At 43.3% G+C, this 17450-nt stretch overlaps 5 protein-coding genes across 5 annotated transcripts in view; 2 read left to right on the forward strand and 3 right to left on the reverse strand.

The window, feature by feature from the left end:
* The window catches only part of LOC113202245 (neuroligin-2-like), a 135701-nt gene extending 133540 nt beyond the window's left edge, over positions 1 to 2161 (reverse strand). Inside the window, exon 1 of the mRNA XM_052264651.1 lies at positions 1744 to 2161. The gene's annotated coding sequence lies outside the window, so the exon portion shown is untranslated. The remainder of the gene's footprint in view (positions 1 to 1743) is intronic.
* Positions 2162 to 2976: 815 nt separating this feature from the next.
* Positions 2977 to 6432, reverse strand: LOC113202270 (uncharacterized). Its single transcript, XM_026416403.2, has 2 exons — positions 6281 to 6432; positions 2977 to 6157 (listed from the first exon to the last, which is right to left on the reverse strand). The coding sequence occupies exon 2, from the start codon at positions 6136 to 6138 to the stop codon at positions 3073 to 3075; it is 3066 nt and encodes a 1021-aa protein (XP_026272188.1). The 5' UTR covers positions 6139 to 6157; positions 6281 to 6432; the 3' UTR covers positions 2977 to 3072.
* A 170-nt stretch (positions 6433 to 6602) lies between these two features.
* Positions 6603 to 10768, forward strand: LOC113202272 (ribosome-releasing factor 2, mitochondrial). Its single transcript, XM_026416404.2, has 15 exons — positions 6603 to 6771; positions 6921 to 7053; positions 7125 to 7238; positions 7314 to 7466; positions 7903 to 8079; positions 8172 to 8446; positions 8583 to 8804; positions 8921 to 9052; positions 9134 to 9304; positions 9368 to 9470; positions 9594 to 9740; positions 9834 to 10033; positions 10121 to 10216; positions 10309 to 10455; positions 10533 to 10768. Exons 1-15 carry the CDS (start codon positions 6739 to 6741, stop codon positions 10704 to 10706), a joined length of 2277 nt encoding a protein of 758 aa, XP_026272189.1. The 5' UTR covers positions 6603 to 6738; the 3' UTR covers positions 10707 to 10768.
* LOC113202273 (inner centromere protein) lies at positions 10689 to 15281 on the reverse strand. The gene is made up of 14 exons (XM_026416405.2): positions 14277 to 15281; positions 14007 to 14154; positions 13628 to 13665; positions 13485 to 13550; positions 13298 to 13409; positions 12972 to 13200; positions 12680 to 12887; positions 12421 to 12522; positions 12195 to 12338; positions 11936 to 12117; positions 11613 to 11859; positions 11426 to 11532; positions 11157 to 11356; positions 10689 to 11026 (listed from the first exon to the last, which is right to left on the reverse strand). Exons 1-14 carry the CDS (start codon positions 14367 to 14369, stop codon positions 10845 to 10847), a joined length of 2058 nt encoding a protein of 685 aa, XP_026272190.1. The 5' UTR covers positions 14370 to 15281; the 3' UTR covers positions 10689 to 10844.
* Positions 15282 to 15600: 319 nt separating this feature from the next.
* Positions 15601 to 16610, forward strand: LOC127748919 (uncharacterized). The gene has a single exon (XM_052264584.1). The coding sequence runs from the start codon at positions 16050 to 16052 to the stop codon at positions 16608 to 16610; it is 561 nt and encodes a 186-aa protein (XP_052120544.1). The 5' UTR covers positions 15601 to 16049.
* The last annotated feature ends 840 nt before the right edge of the window (positions 16611 to 17450 follow it).

Below are 17450 nucleotides of genomic sequence, written 5' to 3' on the forward strand. Positions count from 1 at the left end.
ATTCGTCCTCTGGTGACCCATCAGGGTCGAGGGCATTCCCAGTTCGTCGCAAGTGGTTCTCACTTTGAGAAGTGCACAGTTGCCTAGGCCTCCTCGCGAAGGCATGACTATGAATCACTCCTTATCCCAAGTGTGTTGACTGTGCATAGACCGAAAGGTTATTCAATTCTACAATATAGAAAAGCCCGCTCGAGCCCGCTCCCGAATCTGCTCTCTCATTCATGTAAAAAAAAAAAAAAAAGGTTTTGCAGTGAGGGGAACACGGCAATCTATCTTCTACTTGCACACGTCTCGTCAGGGTCACAGAGCTCACAGAGCCAATAAATTACACACTAACCTATAGACTAAACTGTTATACTTTAACTAATGTGGGGAACGGTGCCTCACATTACCTAAGGGAGAGCCGCGGTGCCTAGCATTAGCTAATGAAGCCGGAGGGGGCATGTTGCAAGTACCATGAGGATTTCTCCAAACAAAATGCTACTTCCGTTTGGTCACTTAATTCCCTCTTTTGGGGATTCAGAAAATCCCACACTGATAAGTGTTTCAACTGCTCAACACTTGTAACTGTGAAACCGCAAGTAAAATACTTTCAAGTGTGCAGCTACAAGTTGAATACTTGCAAGTGTGCAACTCGGTAGGTGTGCACTTGCATGTGTGCAACTCCTCGAATGAGCACCTCCTACACAGTGTGCGTTCAGTTCAAGGATGTGTTCAACCAAAGAGTTGCACACTTGCAAGTGCACACTTTCCAAGTTGAACACTTGCAAGTGTACGACTGTGGAGTTGTACACTTGCAAGTATCCAACTTGCAGTTGCACACTTACAAGTGTTGAGCAGTTGAACACTTAGTTTATCAGTGCAAAATTCATTTAAGAAATGTCCGGGAAGAGACAATCTGTGACACAGGACAGGTGATGCACGTTATTTCCACAATAAATTAAATATAGTATACTATGTTACAAAATTTGTTTGAATCTAAATAAAAACGCATTTCTGGAAATAAAGTGACCTGTCGGACATCCCTTATTGAGAAATGCTCCAGAGGTATACCATTTTTGAACGCACGAGACGCCCAGTCAGAAATTTTTCCGACGATATCGTTTCGGTTTTCACGTCGTTAGCGAGTACAGTGGGGCTAGAATCGACGGCTTTTCGACAAACGACGTCGAGACGCCATCGAAAGGGCATCGAAACGAAGTCGTTTGTCGAAAAGCCGTCGATTCCAGCCCCACTATAGTATCGCTAACGACGTGAAAACCAAAACGATGTCGTCGAAAAAATTTCTGACTGGGGAGCGTCACAGTTAATAATCATTTTTAATAAACAACTAGAAGAGGGATAAGCATATACACGCCAACGAGTTGAGCACAGTGAAGAGAAATATAAAGTGGACCCCAGCAAATACTCCCTGGAGAATACATAGAAAGGGTCGGTATGGTCGTTCATGCATAGCTTGCATATCATACATAGCAACAGAGCGAGGGGCGAGGGGGGAGACCTCGGCACCGATTCAGATGCCGCCAAAACAATGCGCGATTCCCCGATGCGGCCTCGAATCGACATCCCTTGTGGCGAGCCGATTCCATCCGCACCAGCGACACCGTTGCTGTTACGGCAGCCTGATCAGTGCGGCTTCCTACATCTCGGCTGAGACCTTGGCGCGCCCAGCCGCGGGCGGGGAGGGGCGGGGCGGGGAGAGGCGGGCTGACAAGCGCCCGGCTTTCCTGCACCCGGGCTCACCTCATAGAGCGGCGCGGGGGCGAGGCGGAGCCAAGGCGTACATCCGATAATCCATGGGCACGGCGACGGCGGCGGCGGGGCGGGCAGCGCTGGGCCGGGGAGGAGTCCGTCGGGCCCGCGCGAGGCCACGGCGCCCTCGGCACAGGCACGCCGGGGGGGCGCGACACGCACTCGAGGACAGCGGAGCCGGCGGTGCGGGGGCGGGCCGCGGGGGCGGGCCACGAGGGCTGGCCGGGAGGGCGGGCGCGACGACAGCGGAGCCGGCGGGGGGCGCGGCCACGCCGACCGGACCCGGCGCGCCGGAGGAGGGGGGCGCCGCGGCGGCGGTGCGACGTCGCTACGCACGACCCGCGACGACGGCGACGCCCGCGCAAACACGAGGCAGAGGGGCGCAGTGCGCAGCAGCCGAGCCGAGACCTCCGGTGGTCGCGAGGGAACTGAGCGGAGCGGGTGCGAGTGGTGCGCAGTGGGGGAGGGAGGGCGAGGTCGGGCCGGTGTCCGCCCGGCCCGGCCGGAGGGGGGGCGAAGGGGTGCCCCTGACACCCGTACCGTGTCGTGGTACGGCGGCCCCTCCCTGCCCTACCAGAGGGGGGGGAGGGGTCCCTCCTGTAAGCTCAAACTACAAGATAGGCACTACTTTTGACAGTGCGTAGTCCTGGGCTGGGAACGTTCAGACCCGTCCGCATCAACCCCGTACGATGACAATCTCTTAGTCGTTGGCAGACCAGCAGACTGCATTTCATGTAGCTGTAATGTCATGCAAAACCTCCAAAATGTCTGGCGCATTCAATCAAGCGCATTTTAAGCAAGAAGGCGCATTAATTTATTGAGTCGAAAATGTGGGCACCTTCTTTATGTGTAAATCGACAGACCACCAGCTCCTCTTAACACGTTGAGTCTCATAATAGCATGTACCCCCCCCCCCCACCCCCCGGACCGACGGTTAATTCCTGCACGAGTCAAAACCTGCATCGACCTTCTATTGCCAAAATTCTGACTTTGGATATATGTCATACTCGTTGTTTTATCATGCTTTCATTTTTGATTAACATTATTCGGTCGGATAGGGTAGAATTTTTAGTATAATATTGCTAATTATAGCACATTTCAAAGGACAATCCTTAGGAATTTTGAATTTTGTGGACGAATTTAAAATGATGTTGTGTAATTTGATAGTTTTTAGTAGTATGAACGAGTGTGAATAAGTACACCAGGAAATAATTCTAGAAACAATACAGTACACATCAATTTATAAATCAATAATGAAAATACCTTACAATTACAATTCATTCATTACAATTGTATTCTTACATTACAATTTTTACATTATCAAGAACTGTCAATCAGATTACAGAGACCCTCTACAGTGTCATTAATTACATGCACAATTTCCTCAGGCAAACATCGCTGATCTACAATTTGACGCAATAAGTCTAAATTTTTCAAAGTATTTTCTCTCTTTGCCTCAGTGTCAATCAATTCAACAGCCTTTTCAGCAACTTCTGGGGTTGCAACACTAATCACTATTGCTTCAGGCTTCACGTCTTGCTCCATAGTCTCCTCATCCTCCATGGCCTCATCTTGCTCTCCAATTTCATCTTGTTCCAAAAAAAATGTGCCTGACTCTTCACACCCATCTTCTGTCTCAGGCTGCATGGGTCCATGCAGTTGAAATACTTTGTGAATATGTAAGCAAATGTATTCAGTTTTACCACAGGTACAGAAATACATGTGACTACATAAGTTTACACAGTCATTGCATCGAAGGGAACAAGTTCTGTCCAAGCACTTAGAAAGACACTGCATAACAATGAATGTCTGGCCATGCTTTGATGCCTGTACAGTCCAGTGGCGGGACAACGTTTCTTGTATCAGATCTGATGGTATTTCTATACCCATATTATGTTGATCTTTCATGAACTCAGCGCCATCAGGTGCATCTTCTTCCTTGTCTCTAGAGTCTCTGTAGCCTTCTTGTAAATACAGTAGTAAGTCTGGCAACAGATTTATAGACTTCAGTGGTCTTCTTCTATACTTCTTATTATACTTATTGAAGAAGGAATCGGCATACAAGCAACTATCAACCATTCCCTGCTCCTGGCGATAACAACTAGCCCATGTTGCTGCTCTCACAAAATATTCACCAAAATTTGAAACAATATCAGGGAAGGCTGATTCATACTGCTCCTTGAAAGAATTATACAGAAAAAGGAATCTCTCTTCACTTTCAGCATCTGACATAGCCAAAACAAAATCAAAAAGTTCTTCAACCTTATTCGAGGGCACTGATTTGAAGAAGTCTTTTCTCATATACTCAAGAAAATGCCATTTGCTAAGGAAGTAAGGCCCATCAGCCCCAAACACTTTCCTGATAGCACCATTTATTTCTGGGCAGTCGCAGGAAATTATACAATTTACATTGAGATCAGGACACCTTTCACCAATGTTCTGAAGAAACAGACTGACAACATCTTCATTCAGTTGACTACTAATAAGATGGCCTACGGGATATTCAAAATTATTTTCACAGGTCACTAAAATTGAGATCAAATAATATTGTAAAGTATAGTCTGTCTTTGTAACACTAATGAACATAGGCATAGCTGTTTCTCTTTGTAGCATTCTTTGCTGATCTGCTGTTTGAAGTCCCAGAAAAAATAGGTGATCTTCTTCATTTGGCACATCCAATCGGGCATTGTCACTGGGGGGTTGATAGAACAGCACGGGAGAATCATCTTGAGAGCAAAGGGCATCAATGAACGAATTAAACGAATCAACTGCAACATTGAGTACCTTATCATTAAGTCGATTGTATCTCTGTGCAAATGAATTAATTCTTTTCAATGAAATTTGGGCATCTCTACGGCAGCTACGAGTCTCTGAGAGTCTTTTCTTCACCATAGTTTGAATTTGTCGGGCTGGAACGTTTAGTGCTATTTGCTCTTTGATAAACTGGATAATTTCCTTCGACAAAGGTTGATGCTTTACATCTTCAGGGGATATTGGATGACTATGTGAGGGATAATAATAGGCTATCACCTCAGTGGCTGTAATTTTGGCTCGCAAATATGAAGTACAGACATTTCCTGTCTTAATTCTTCCTTTCTTATTAATTTTTTTCAACTTTTCATTACCATCTGCATCTTTACCACCCCCTTTGTGGCTCCTCTCACTTCCCTCATGTTGACAGTAGTATGTCATAATATTTCTTTTAGTGCCAGCATGTTTAGTATAAAAAGAAAATGTACGATCTTCTTCCTCTTCTTTCCACCTAAAGAATTCTTCTTTGTTCTCAAATCTAATGGTCCGCATGGGTTCAAGGGGTACTTTGTGTTCCTCTTTCATGTGCTTGATAAGTTCTTCTTTCTTGAAGTATGATGCTTTACAGTCCTCAAACGAACAATCTTGTCTTCTCCTTGGCCATCGCCTGCTGCCACAAATCTTTTCATGACATGGTAATGTAGAAAGACGGAATGAGTTTCCGCAATGATGGCAGATTCCAGACACTGGCCCATGTGATAAATGTGTGTTCTTACGATGTCTGCATAAGGCACTGCTGGTGCTAAAAGTTGCATTGCAGTCTTTGCAGTCATAGCTGCGTGGTTCATTAGAATTGGAAATATTGCCCCTCAAGTAAGGGTTGTCAATATCATGATCATCCTTAAAATGGTTGTATAATGCTTCACCTGACGGATAATCTACTTTACATATGTTGCAGTATAGTTTACGTCGCCTCTTAGCTGTCCCTTCACCTTCTTTAGACTCATTAGTGGACTCACTACCGGTTTCCTTACTTTCACTGGCAGATTCACTTAGATTTTCTTTCTCAACAGAATCACCTGTAGGTTCTTTAGCCTCAATGAAACTTTCATTGGCTGTCTCTTCAGCCTTGGACTTCAGAATGGCAAGTTGCTCAGACAGTTTTTTAGGTTTGAAAGCAGACTCTTTGGATGTCTTCTTTATTATTTTGGGCTTCTTAGAAGGTTTAGGAAATTCTGCAGCTAAATCTTCACTAGGCCCAAGAACAGCAGAAAATGCATCAAGATCACCATGAGCATCACAATGTCTCAGTATATTCTGCTTCGAAGAAAATTCCGCATTACAAATATTACACTTGTAGCCCAAAAGTTTGAGTGCAACCAGATCTTTGAGAGAATTTGAAACAGCTTCCGCAGGAAGTTTAGGTACTCTTTTGCCAGAGCGTCTTGGTAATTCAGAAAGAGTTACTCCATCGTCCAGCACAGTTACTACTTCTAAGGTTGTCTCTTCATCATCTTGAATCAGAGTCTTCAACTCAACTGTTTCAATGATAATGTGGTTCTCAGATGTTGATGCAGTACCAGGACTTGCTTTACCTGGCACAGTTTCATCACCATCGATTTGGATCACTTCCATTGTGTAAATAGAGTATCAGCTGTAAACATAGAGGTTAAATTGTCAGCTACCAGCCGTCCTGGGTTAACATCAATTCAAGTGCGTGCATAGTATAACAGTAACAGGTTACGATGAAAGGAGTAATTGAGCAACAGCTACTTACATGCCAAGATCAAATCATTGCTTGCAAAGTGAGAGTACTTGAGGATTACCATTAGCGGCTTTCAAAGCAAGTCTTCAAAAACTCGTTATCACAAAACCAGAAGCAACGCAAAGCAAAACATAACAAACAAACGACGGTAGTTGGAGGCAGTCTCAGCAGCCTAACACCTTAAATATAGACCTTTAACAAATGATGTTATAGTCCAGATTACTAAATGCTCGACATCAATTTTTTTTTCCTAAAATTTTAATAATAAAATAGTAAAATTTAAGGAATTTGGCAAAAATTGATACTGTATATCTTTTGAATGTAGTGTAAATAGGTTGGCAGAATGGAGAGATGGTACCAAGCAGAAAGCGCTGTGAAAAGTTATTTAGTTCAAGTTGAAGCATGTTTAAGTAAGAAGTATTTTAGCATCCCGTTTTATAAAAACCCTAGACAGTTACGTTGACCGAATCATGGCTTCTCAAATAAGTTTTACGTTTTGTAAGGTATGTTTCATCTCATGACTTTGCTGCTAAACTTTATAAATTCTCAATTGAAGCAGTTTGTGTTAGGTTACCCAATCATCCAAGTGTCTTACATTCTCTTTGCTTTACCTCTGTAATTGTAATGTATTATGTTTTATAACGATTTTCAGGTACTACATTATCGAAGGCATTTCAGAAATTTAATGGCTCCAACATACAGGCAGTCATGTCGTGAAGCATCCTCAAAACATGAAGTTCTACAGAGGATTCGCAATATTGGAATATTAGCCCACATCGATGCTGGTCAGGGATTTTACATTTTTTCTTTTCATCTTATTCTCTACAGCTTAAAACAACTTTCTATAACATTGCAGGGAAAACAACTACAACCGAGAGGATGTTGTACTTTTCGGGCAAGATAAGCAGCATGGGGGAAGTTCATCATGGTACTACAGTTACGGATTATATGGAGCAGGAACGCAATAGAGGTCTGTTTCAAAATTTTTGCTTACCCTGTGTATTTCCTAAATGCACATTAAAATTACTTATCCTTCTACCGACAGGAATTACTATAACTTCAGCTTCAGTTTCTTTCCCCTGGAGAGATCATCAAATTAATCTGATTGATACACCAGGCCACATTGACTTTACAATGGAAGTAGAGAATGCATTAAATGTCACAGATGGATGTGTCGTAATTCTTGATTCATCAGCTGGTTTGTATATTTTACTCTACCTTTATGTCATGTATGGAAAGAGAGACGAATGAAATGCCCTGGACTTCTACCACAGCCAGTACCATGTCAATTTCGGCATAGAACACAGAACCTTTGAAAAACATTGTTATAGCTTATTTTTGGTCCCCTTCTCTTAACTAAGACGTACAGGGTGTTCCAGGCCATTGGGAATGACAGTAGGCAAGCCCGTCAACATACCTGCGTTTGGTACTGTATATCAAACAATTACTTAGTGGCTCATGGGACACCCTGTAAATTTGAAGAAAATTATTGATGCCATGTTTCTGGATGAGAGAGCAAAAATAATTATCTATTAAATCTCATAGCTTTTTAGATAGTCCTTGATATTTATGTATGGCTGGGGACAAATTTGCAATAAAAATTGCTGTTTTTCGCTCATGTGTATCTTCTCCAGGTGTTGAAGCTCAAACTCAAACTGTATGGCGTCAGGCTGATAAAAAAACAATCCCTCGTATAGTGTATGCAAATAAAATGGATAGATTGGATGCAAGTATGCCACTGTGTGTTGACACATTACGTAAAAAACTTGGGGTTGAGATATTTGCTGTCCAGCTTCCCATTAAAGACAAAAGTAGGTTCACCAGCTGTTTAACATTTGCCAGTACTCTCTTTTCCAGACATCCTAGTTTTTACTCAATTATGTGATTGTACTCTGTTTTTCAGAGGAAAAGTTTTTAGGTGTTGTTGATCTGCTTCACCTAAAAAAACATTTATGGATAGAAGACTCAGGAGGAATAGAACAGTTACATGAATTACCCTTGGAGGAATCCTCAGATGGCAAACTGTGGGAAAGTGCTGTCAAGTCCAGAGAAGATTTAATTGACACCTTGTCAAGTATTGACGACAGCTTAGCTGAAGAAATTATTGCTAATGACAGTTTGTCAAGCATATCTGCCTCTGCACTTTCCTCTGCTCTGAGAAAAGCAACTATTTTATGTGTAAGTAGCTAAAGGGCCTCAGTTTCTAAAATATATGTCAAGACAAGGCATGCTATTCTTTTAGTTCATAATAATACAAGCTATTTTTGTATTCTCTCTCCAAGTGTCACTGATTGGATTATTTTGAGAATTTCAGAAAGGTGTTCCACTTTTATGTGGTAGTTCCTACAAGAATAAAGGTATCCAACCTTTGATGGATGCGGTTGTGAGGTACCTTCCATCTCCTCTTGAACGCTCAAATAAAATATTTCAAGAAGCCTTTAATGATGATCTTTGTGCCCATGCCTTCAAAGTAATTCACCATAACCAATTTGGCCCTCTAGTCTTCCTAAGATTGTACTCTGGAGAAATTATCAAAGTTGGTGTAGTTCAGTTACTTATTCCCAATATTTTGTATTACTGCTTATTAAGTACCAGTCCTCTTTTTCTTCTTCTTTTTTTTTTTTTTGAAACCTAATTATTTACATTTTACAGAAAGACAAGGTGTTTAATCTGCGTCTACAAATACCAGAAAAGTGCGTGAACGTGATGGTTGCTACTGCTGATGACTTTGAACAAGTAGCATCTGTGTCTGCAGGCAATATTGCTGTTGTTTCTGGACTGAATGCAAGTAATTTTTTTGCTTTAAGAATTTGTCACCTACCATGTGTATCAATTATTTTTTAGGTACTTCCTTCACTTGTGCAGGAAACCAGAGCTGGGGATTTGGTCACTTACAGTCAGAGTACAGCTCAAAAGGCTTACAAACGACTGGCAATAATTAAAGGCGTTACTGAAAATGATGCCCAAAATCAATTAGGAGTTGGTGCTGTTGTACCTGATCCTGTGTTTTTCTGTTCTGTTGAGGCTCCATCACAGGTACAATTTTTAGATTGAACATTTACTTCTGTCAGACTTTTTTAATTTACATTTAGATTACAGTCACAACAGGTTGCTTTGGATAAAGCCCTGGGGAAACTTGCGCGAGAGGATCCTAGCCTTACTGTAACATTTAATGAAGAAACATCACAAATTATTCTAGGAGGTACGTTCTTAAGTTTGTTTGGTTGACATGTCTTATGAGTGCTTGAAGTGTGCAAGGCAGTAGTTTTTTTTTGTAATGGGGCAAAAGTTAAAAATGAATTAATTTATTTTATTTTACTTATAGGTATGGGAGAGCTACACTTAGACATAATAAAAGAACGCCTTCTGACGGAATACAAATTGGATATTTTGTTGGGTCCAATACAAATTGCATATAGAGAAGCTCTTCAATGCCCAGAAGAAGAAACAATAACAATACAAGAAACCATTGGTACCTTTACCATCCTGCTCCCATCCTTTAAACCTAACAACCGGTATGTTTGTGTTTTTTTGGGGAAAAATGAGTTGTTTTTTTTTTTTTCAGGCTCCTCTAAGCAATTGGTTGAAATTAATTTGATTATTGAACCAAAGCTTGATAATAGGAAAGATATTCTCAGAATGTCTTCACCAGATTCAGATATACAACAGAAACTTGATCGAATCAAGGCTAATATTAAAATCATGCAAGCAATCAAAACTGGAGTAAAGGAAGGCTTGAAATATGGTCCAAAACTGCACTGCCCTGTATGTGTACCACATGTAATTGTGTACTAGAGTTCTGATCAATATTGAAATGTATCTAAAATTAAAATTATGAATATTATGTTTTAGTTGATGGCAACAGCAGTTCTTATCCAGGACATTAAGTTTGGAAAAGGAACATCACCCCCAATGATTGCTTCAGCAACCACTCAATGTCTTCGGAAGGTACAAACTGCTTTCGATTCTTTCACAAATCTTTATTCATAAGTAACTAGACCACTTCTCATTATGCATTACCAACAACTTACTTCTGTCAGGCTCTTGAAAATGCTGATACTGTTTTAATGGAACCTATAATGTACGTTGAAGTGGTTTTGAATGAAGAACATCAGTCTGATGTGTCTGCAGACTTGTCTCGACGACGTGCAGACATTTTGAATGTTGCAGATCGCCATATAAACCGAGTAATGAACGTTGAAATTGGTGTGAATATTTGAGTTACCTTTAAAAATTTTAATGGATTTTTTTCTGCTTTCTAAAGGTTATTCAAGCTCGGGTTCCTTTAGCAGAGATGCTTGGATATGCAACACATTTAAGATACCTAACATCGGGAACTGCCTCTTTTAGCATGGAATTTCAGGAATATCAAGTTCTGCCAGATGAACTAGAACTGAAGGTTATTGAAAAGGAGACAGGATTAAGTTACCTATCATAGCTTAAGATTTATTCCAATTATTAACAATTTTAAAATTATTTATTAAAAAAATTTAAGATGGACTAGTAGAAAAATTTAATGACTGGTCACCTATTGAGTATTTACTAAAAAAGGAAGATATAAAAAGCATGACCATGTTCAGGAGTTTTCCTTGGGAGGAGTACGCCATACAGCACTTGACTTTCGCAACAGTCTTCTGCGATCAATGTCAAGGAATATTTTCCCCAAGTCTGGAGTACTTTTTCTCGTGCCAAAAAACATGAAAATCTGAGATTGACTGATATTGTGATCTTCCAAAAGTTTAGGTAATCGTTGTTTAGCTGGAAAGGTGAAATTCCCTGAATTAGTATTAGAAATAAAAATAATATAAAAGAATGTCCGCAATTTGTTAATAATATTGACTTTGCATTTGACTTTTAAAAATATAGAATCATTCCAAAATACACTTACATTGGGCCCAAAGAGGAATAGCTTTTTTAGGTTTAGCTTCATCCTCACTTGAATCATCTGTGCCAGCATCATCAATACAATAATTATTTGCCTTTGACTTTGAATGTGGCTTCTTCTTTGCTAAGGATTGAGGTACAGAGGCCTGCTCAAGTTGAGACTTTAAATGAGCTTGTTTTGCCCTAGCCTCTGCTTCCTTGGCCCTAGAATTATTGACAGTCAGTTTACTGTTGGCAATAACAGCAAGCTCCACATTCAAAAAGAACACTAACCTAAGTACAGATGCTTCATGTTCCTGCTGCTGGCGTTCCTTTCGTTTTTGGAGAGCTTCTTCTTGTTCCCTCCTTCGGGCAGCAGCAGCTTGTTCTAACTCTTCCTCCTGAAATTCAAATATTAAAACTATGAGAGATTTTCAACATTGATTATATGTTATATGGAATACTCAGAGAGATTACTGACCTGCTGTTTGAGCTTGGCAAGTTTTGCTTCCTCTTCTTGACGCCTTCTCTCCTCGTTTTCAGCAGCTTTTCTTTCAGCCAACTGTTTCTTTTTAAGATTTTCTTGCTTAATCTTTTCCTCTCTCTCTGCTTGAATTTGTTTCTGCCTTGCTTCCTTTATTTCTTCTATTTTCTTCTGATTTTCAAGCCTTTCTTTTTCTTTAGCTTCACGTTGTGCTATAACTTTTAATCTTTTCTCTTCACGTATTCTAAAACAGAGATTGTATAAAAATATTTGAATATTATTTTGAAAAAATAAAGTAAAAATTGCTAATGCTTATGTACCTTGTTTTTTCTTCCATTCTTGCTCTCATTATTTCTTCCTTTTTTTTCCTGGCTGCTTCAGCTTTAGCAGCCAAATTTTGGATATCCTCTTTTCTGCTTGTAGACCTGTTCACCTCATGATCTAATGCTGGCTTTGGCAAAAAGGATTGAACCGTTGAAATGATGTTGGTTGAACCAGAAGCCTGTAAGCATTTAAATGACAGTTCTAAATTTCCCTACACCCACTATCAACCATCAATAATCCCACAAGGGAATTTACCGTGAAAGAATTACTTCTTTGAAAAGAAGGTGTCAATGGAATAAAACGATTTACAAAAGGTGATGCTGCATTCATGAATAGTTGAGGAATCCGACTAGCACTGGCGAAAGGTTTCAAGAATATACTTGAGGTTAATGGTGTTTTCTGAAATTGGAGGGGTCAACAATAATCTATTTACAGGCTTTGTATATGCTACATCAGAAAGAATTAATGAAAAATAAAATACCATAACTTTATCTTGATCATGGAGATAAGAAGTATCATTCATTGTGATGTTATTTAAAGTCACTTGTTGGGATACTGGGGTGTTTGAGAATGAGTCCTCACCCTGTAATATGTCAGAAAATCAAGAATGAAACAAGACAACTTCAAAAAATAAGAGGCAGAGGTGAACTGAGTTTATCACTTTCTGTGAACAAGAATGAAAATACTAAAGCAACACTTGAGCAATGGAAATGGAAAATGCACAGCCAAGAATTGAGTACCTTTGAAGAAATTATTTCTTCCTCAGGTGCCTTTACGAGGCTACAAGGTTTAGCACTTGAATAAACCCTTGTGGGTGTTTTTGCTACAGGTGAAATGGATGGAGTATTAGGTTGACCAGTGCTAGGCACATTAGACCTTTTTGTTTGAGCAGGTAAAATTTGTGAGCCGTCATCAATCTGAGCTTTTATCTCCAGCTGTGCACTATCCCTGAGAAAAAAAACCCACAAAGAAACATGAGTTAAAATGAGATTTTTGTTCATAAATGCACAGGAATAATAGGAAAACACTTACTGGTCAGTTGGAGTTCCATACATAGAACTTTGAGCTGATTGTGGTTCATTTTTCACAACCCAAGTTCTCAATTTCTGTGAGCTCTTTCGACCTGGAACAGAACTTGAGCGCTCTGAATAAGATTTTGGTGTTGTGCTGACAACTGTGGTGAGTCCTGCCTTATCAACTGAAGCAACTTTTAATTCCAAATCAGTGTTCCCAGGTGTGGGAGCTTCTTCTTTCACAGTAACTGAGAAAAAAACCAACACAAAAAAATTAACATCATGAAATTTTTTTATGAAATATTAAACATAGGACAAACGTTAGAGCTCGAAATATGAATTTACCGCTGATTGTGCTATTATTACACATATTCTGACTTCCAGTTGATAAACCGCTATCCGTACTTATGGTTGAAGTAGCACAAATGCGTTTGGATGTTGACTCAATCTGGTCTTCCTGGAAACCAAGAAGAGGAAAAAGTAATGAAAGAAGATTAGAGAAGTGTATTTCACCCAATGTCAATAAACTCACACTTATTCGTTTATTATAAGACACCGAAGGAACCTTTTTAGGCCGTCCCCGTCCTCTTTTGACAACCTAGAAGAAAAGTCAGCAATGTCAATTGATCCATCTGAAGAGACAAACAGGTGGTGGAGAAGATAAACTACAAATACCTTAACTTCAGAGCTGCATTCAATAAGTTGTTCATCATCTGCAAATAAATAAATAAAATATCTGGCTGAGACATCATCAGATAAGGGACAAAATAATAAGGTGCTTTTCAGAGTGGTAAGACCAGTGAAGCATGAGGACATTGTGATATGAGTCTGTCAGCTGCTGAAAGAGCAAACCGGATGGACATGATCATTTTCATATGTCCCTATTTCTAGACTCGTCTACACCACACTAAATACCTCTCAATACCAGTAACACAAAATAATGAAAATGAGCAATGCAAAGTAGTATGACTAACTGTTTTGTATCTGGCCATTTGAACAAATAAAAATATGCACACAAACAATAGAGTGAGGATTAAAAATGTTGAACATCTACCGAGGATTGATGTCGATGGTGCATTTTCAGAAACTGTTGTCAAAGGAGCCTTCTTCTTTCCTGGGGTTTTAGAAACTAATGGACCTCGACGCTGAGCTGTTCCATTCTTTACTTCTTCCAAAGCTGCATTCAGATGATCATGATGAAGCTAAAATGTGCAAAAGTATCAACATATTCCATATTTATTGATATCTAAAAGAACATAAGGAAAGCAGCAAAAATTACAGATGGACAAATTTGTAATAAAATAAAATATGATCTTGCTCTTACATCAAATTCTTGGTCATAAGATTCCCTTGCCACTCTGCCCTGGTCCCGGATATCGCCCAAACACTTCTCTAAATCGCCCCAGGTAAAAACCATCGTTTTTCATTCGTTAATCATTCATTCAACGAGTGATGCCTTGTGATAACTGTCCAGAGCTGTCGACGTTGCGAATGGATGCGAAGCAAACGTTACATAGTATCACAACACAACACAGTTAAATGGAGTGGGTCCGAGCCTTCTGGGGATGCTCTATGACGTACCAACATTGCTGACTTATCTGATTGGTCAACTTGTTGAGAAAGGGAGTGCACCATACTTTCGACGAAACGAAACTTCTCTCTATTGTCCTTTGGGTATGGAACAGAATTTGATTTGACAATATTATGTTGTGACATTAACTGAATTTCGATAAAAACCAGCGGAGAAAATTTGTAGACCTGCGTCTTTTGAAACAGTTTACTGTAGCCAGCATGAAAAAAAAACCAACGCAATTTGGAACCAAAGCGCGAAATTTTCACTTGGCGAAACATATTTTGGACTCGTTCATATATCAAATTACAGGGCAATTTACGCATTGGCATATAATATTTTCATAACGATGGCGAGATATTCTCTGAACATAGTAGGAATGCCTAGCCTGCCTTCATGCTAATATGGAAACTTGCCGCCCCACCTTCAAAATGTTTCGGATTTTTAAAAAAAACAAGTTGTTAGTCTTTAACAGTAGTTGGAAATAAAAACAAACAAACAGTCTCATTTTTAAAATCTGTGATTTTAAATGTGCAGGGCAAGTAAACAACGGACTTTGTGTAAATGACGGTTTCGAAAATTTTCTCCGAATCTATTTTTTTCAGCGATGCGTGCATGCAGCTTGTTCATCCACCCCATACGCCGGTTTTACACCTCCTGTACCGCGACAAAGTACCCCACACTAGCGGTGCGAGGGACACAAAGAAGAAGTGCCCCCTACCCCCCTCCCCCAACCAGGACCGAGGGAAGGGTACACAGGGTACACCAACGAAGGGAGGCAGGGAGGCGATCAATATTTAGCGGGGTAGTAGGGAAGGATGGGGTGCCGAGGGGAGTGGGCCCGTGAGCGGGGTGGGGTGGGGGGGGGTGGGGGTGAAACGGAATGGGTAGGGATCGATCCGCGTCCAAGGCGAAAGACAGAGACGGGTCCGCCGAGGCGGAAACCTAGCGAGCGAGACAGAGAGGACGCGAAAACAAGACCACAAGCAGACGACGCGCCGCTCGGCCGCCGCCGCTTCGCTCTCCTCAGCCCTCCAGCCGAAAGGATCCCGAAGGGGAGCCGAAGTCGCGTTGGCCGCCGGCGCCGACACCGCTGCATCGCATTCCCTCCCCGCGCCCGGGGCTGCGTCCGAGAGGCGCGAGTTGCGTCGCAGTCTCCTGCTGGCCGCGGCGGTGGCAGGCGGCGTCGCGTGAGAGAGTCGGCTGGACCGCGGCGCGGAGACAGCCGCGCGGCTGGGGAGCGGCGGAGCGATCGGCAGCGCGGGAGTCGAGGACCCGAACCAGCACCCGACCGAGCCGAGCCCCGGGCAAAGCCGAAGCCGAGCCGAGCCCCTCAGTGCGAGGCTAACGCAGCCACAAGCAGGGCAGAGGGAGCGTCGCGTCGTGCCTCCTGGAGGCGTGCGTGCATCGAGCACATCGTGTGCCGTGCGTGCGAGGCGGGGCGGGGCGTGCAGCGGGGCGTGCGTCAGTGCGAGCAGCGTCGTCGGCCTGGCGAGCATCGCCGCGACGGCCCCCGTGCTGGGCACCATGAGGGACTCGGGGATCGGCGATAAGATGGCCGTGGGCGAACTCAAGTTCGAGGCCCCGCTCGCGCAGTTCGAGGAGGCCGAGGACTGGGGGTCCATCGAGTTCAGCAAGACGGGGGGCGGCGGGGTCGGCGTGCTGGCCGACCTGCACGACGACGTCCGCAACTCCAACAGTCCCCTGCACCACAACCACCACAACAACCTCCTGAACGGCGGCACGCGCAGCCCCGAACACCTGCTCCTGCACCAGGTCGACGACAATGTGATCGACAACAGCACGATTGTGGCGGTCGACAACCAGCAGGTGGACAACGCAGCGCAGTGTCGGCAGCATGATAACCACACGACCAACGCGACGACCCTTCTCAACGGCATCAGCGTCAACGGGGACGGCGGCGAGGATAACTTCCTGGCCGAGTCCTTCTCCGGTTCCCTGGAGGACCTGGTCAACACTTTCGACGACAAGATCACCAAGTGCTTTTGCAACTTCGACGAATCCGTGGAGAAGCTGGCCCCGGTGCAGGTGCGGACGCAAGAGGAGATCATGAACGAATGCCAGTGAGTATTAAGACACCTCGATCAATTTGCCTTCAGTAGCGGGGCTTACGAGTACGAGCTGGGGAGGGGTAGCAATCAAAACAAAGACTCCTGATAAGATCGGGAGTCCTGCATGCATGCCACTAGTGAAGAGTATAATGAAGAGAAACATCACCGATAAAAGCCAGAGTGCAGAACAGCCCCTTTTTCTGGTCTCCTTGCGAACTTGCACGGGGGGACGAGAGACAGGAAGTCAGAGGAGTAGTGGTGGCCGACGACCCTCTCCCTCTCTGGTGCGAGATAATTCGGCTGCTTTCTTGTCTATGAAGGCCGAGAGATCGCCCTGGCCGCATCATTGTATTGTTTGCATCCCCGCTGACGCGCTGAGCGATGTGCAAAGCCGTTCTGCGCATGCCCGGCTCTGGACCCCGTGCCCGCCTGCCTGCCTGGCTGTCGGCTGTCCTGCCACCCCGCGCGCAGGCCGACGGCCTCTCGCTCGCTCTCGCTGTGCTCTCCCGTGTGGGGTGTGACAAGGACGAAACGACTTGAATCCGAGCATCTCGTCCACCTCGGCAACAATGTCACATTTTCCGTCGATTTTCTCCCAGCGCGGCGTTACGCTGCTGCCGTGCAAGCGGGCAAAGGCTGCGTCGAGAGACCAGAGGCTCTCTTTCCCTCCCTGGAGCCCAAGAGCCTGGACGGAGCTGTGTCGGGGGGCGGAGCAGGAGCAGGCGGAGGCGGGCAGCCTCTCTCCACCCCCTGCCCCCAACCTTGAGAGACAGCGGCAGCGAGCAGCAGCAGGGCCTTCGAACCAACAAATCACCCACCCCCTCCCCCACGCAACGCACCCACGCACATCCCCGTG

Source organism: Frankliniella occidentalis, unplaced genomic scaffold, assembly GCF_000697945.3.
Source record: "Frankliniella occidentalis isolate FOCC.00 unplaced genomic scaffold, Focc_3.1 Scaffold20, whole genome shotgun sequence".
Taxonomy (NCBI): domain Eukaryota; kingdom Metazoa; phylum Arthropoda; class Insecta; order Thysanoptera; family Thripidae; genus Frankliniella; species Frankliniella occidentalis.

What these genes read in the sequence shown, in the direction of transcription:
- LOC113202272 (XM_026416404.2), top strand. Translation starts at nt 6,739, where the DNA reads ATGGCTTCTCAAATAAGTTTTACGTTTTGTAAG. An exon ending in CTGTTGAGGCTCCATCACAG is followed by an intron (nt 9,305 to 9,367) that starts GTACAATTTTTA and finishes TTTAGATTACAG; the next exon opens with TCACAACAGGTTGCTTTGGA. An exon ending in ATCACAAATTATTCTAGGAG is followed by an intron (nt 9,471 to 9,593) that starts GTACGTTCTTAA and finishes TTTTACTTATAG; the next exon opens with GTATGGGAGAGCTACACTTA.
- LOC113202273 (XM_026416405.2), bottom strand. Translation starts at nt 14,369, where the DNA reads ATGGTTTTTACCTGGGGCGATTTAGAGAAGTGTTTGGGCGATATCCGG. An exon ending in AATGCAGCTCTGAAGTTAAG is followed by an intron (nt 13,551 to 13,627) that starts GTATTTGTAGTT and finishes CTTTTCTTCTAG; the next exon opens with GTTGTCAAAAGAGGACGGGG. An exon ending in AAGAAATAATTTCTTCAAAG is followed by an intron (nt 12,523 to 12,679) that starts GTACTCAATTCT and finishes GACATATTACAG; the next exon opens with GGTGAGGACTCATTCTCAAA.
- LOC113202270 (XM_026416403.2), bottom strand. Translation starts at nt 6,138, where the DNA reads ATGGAAGTGATCCAAATCGATGGTGATGAAACTGTGCCAGGTAAAGCA.
- LOC127748919 (XM_052264584.1), top strand. Translation starts at nt 16,050, where the DNA reads ATGAGGGACTCGGGGATCGGCGATAAGATGGCCGTGGGCGAACTCAAG.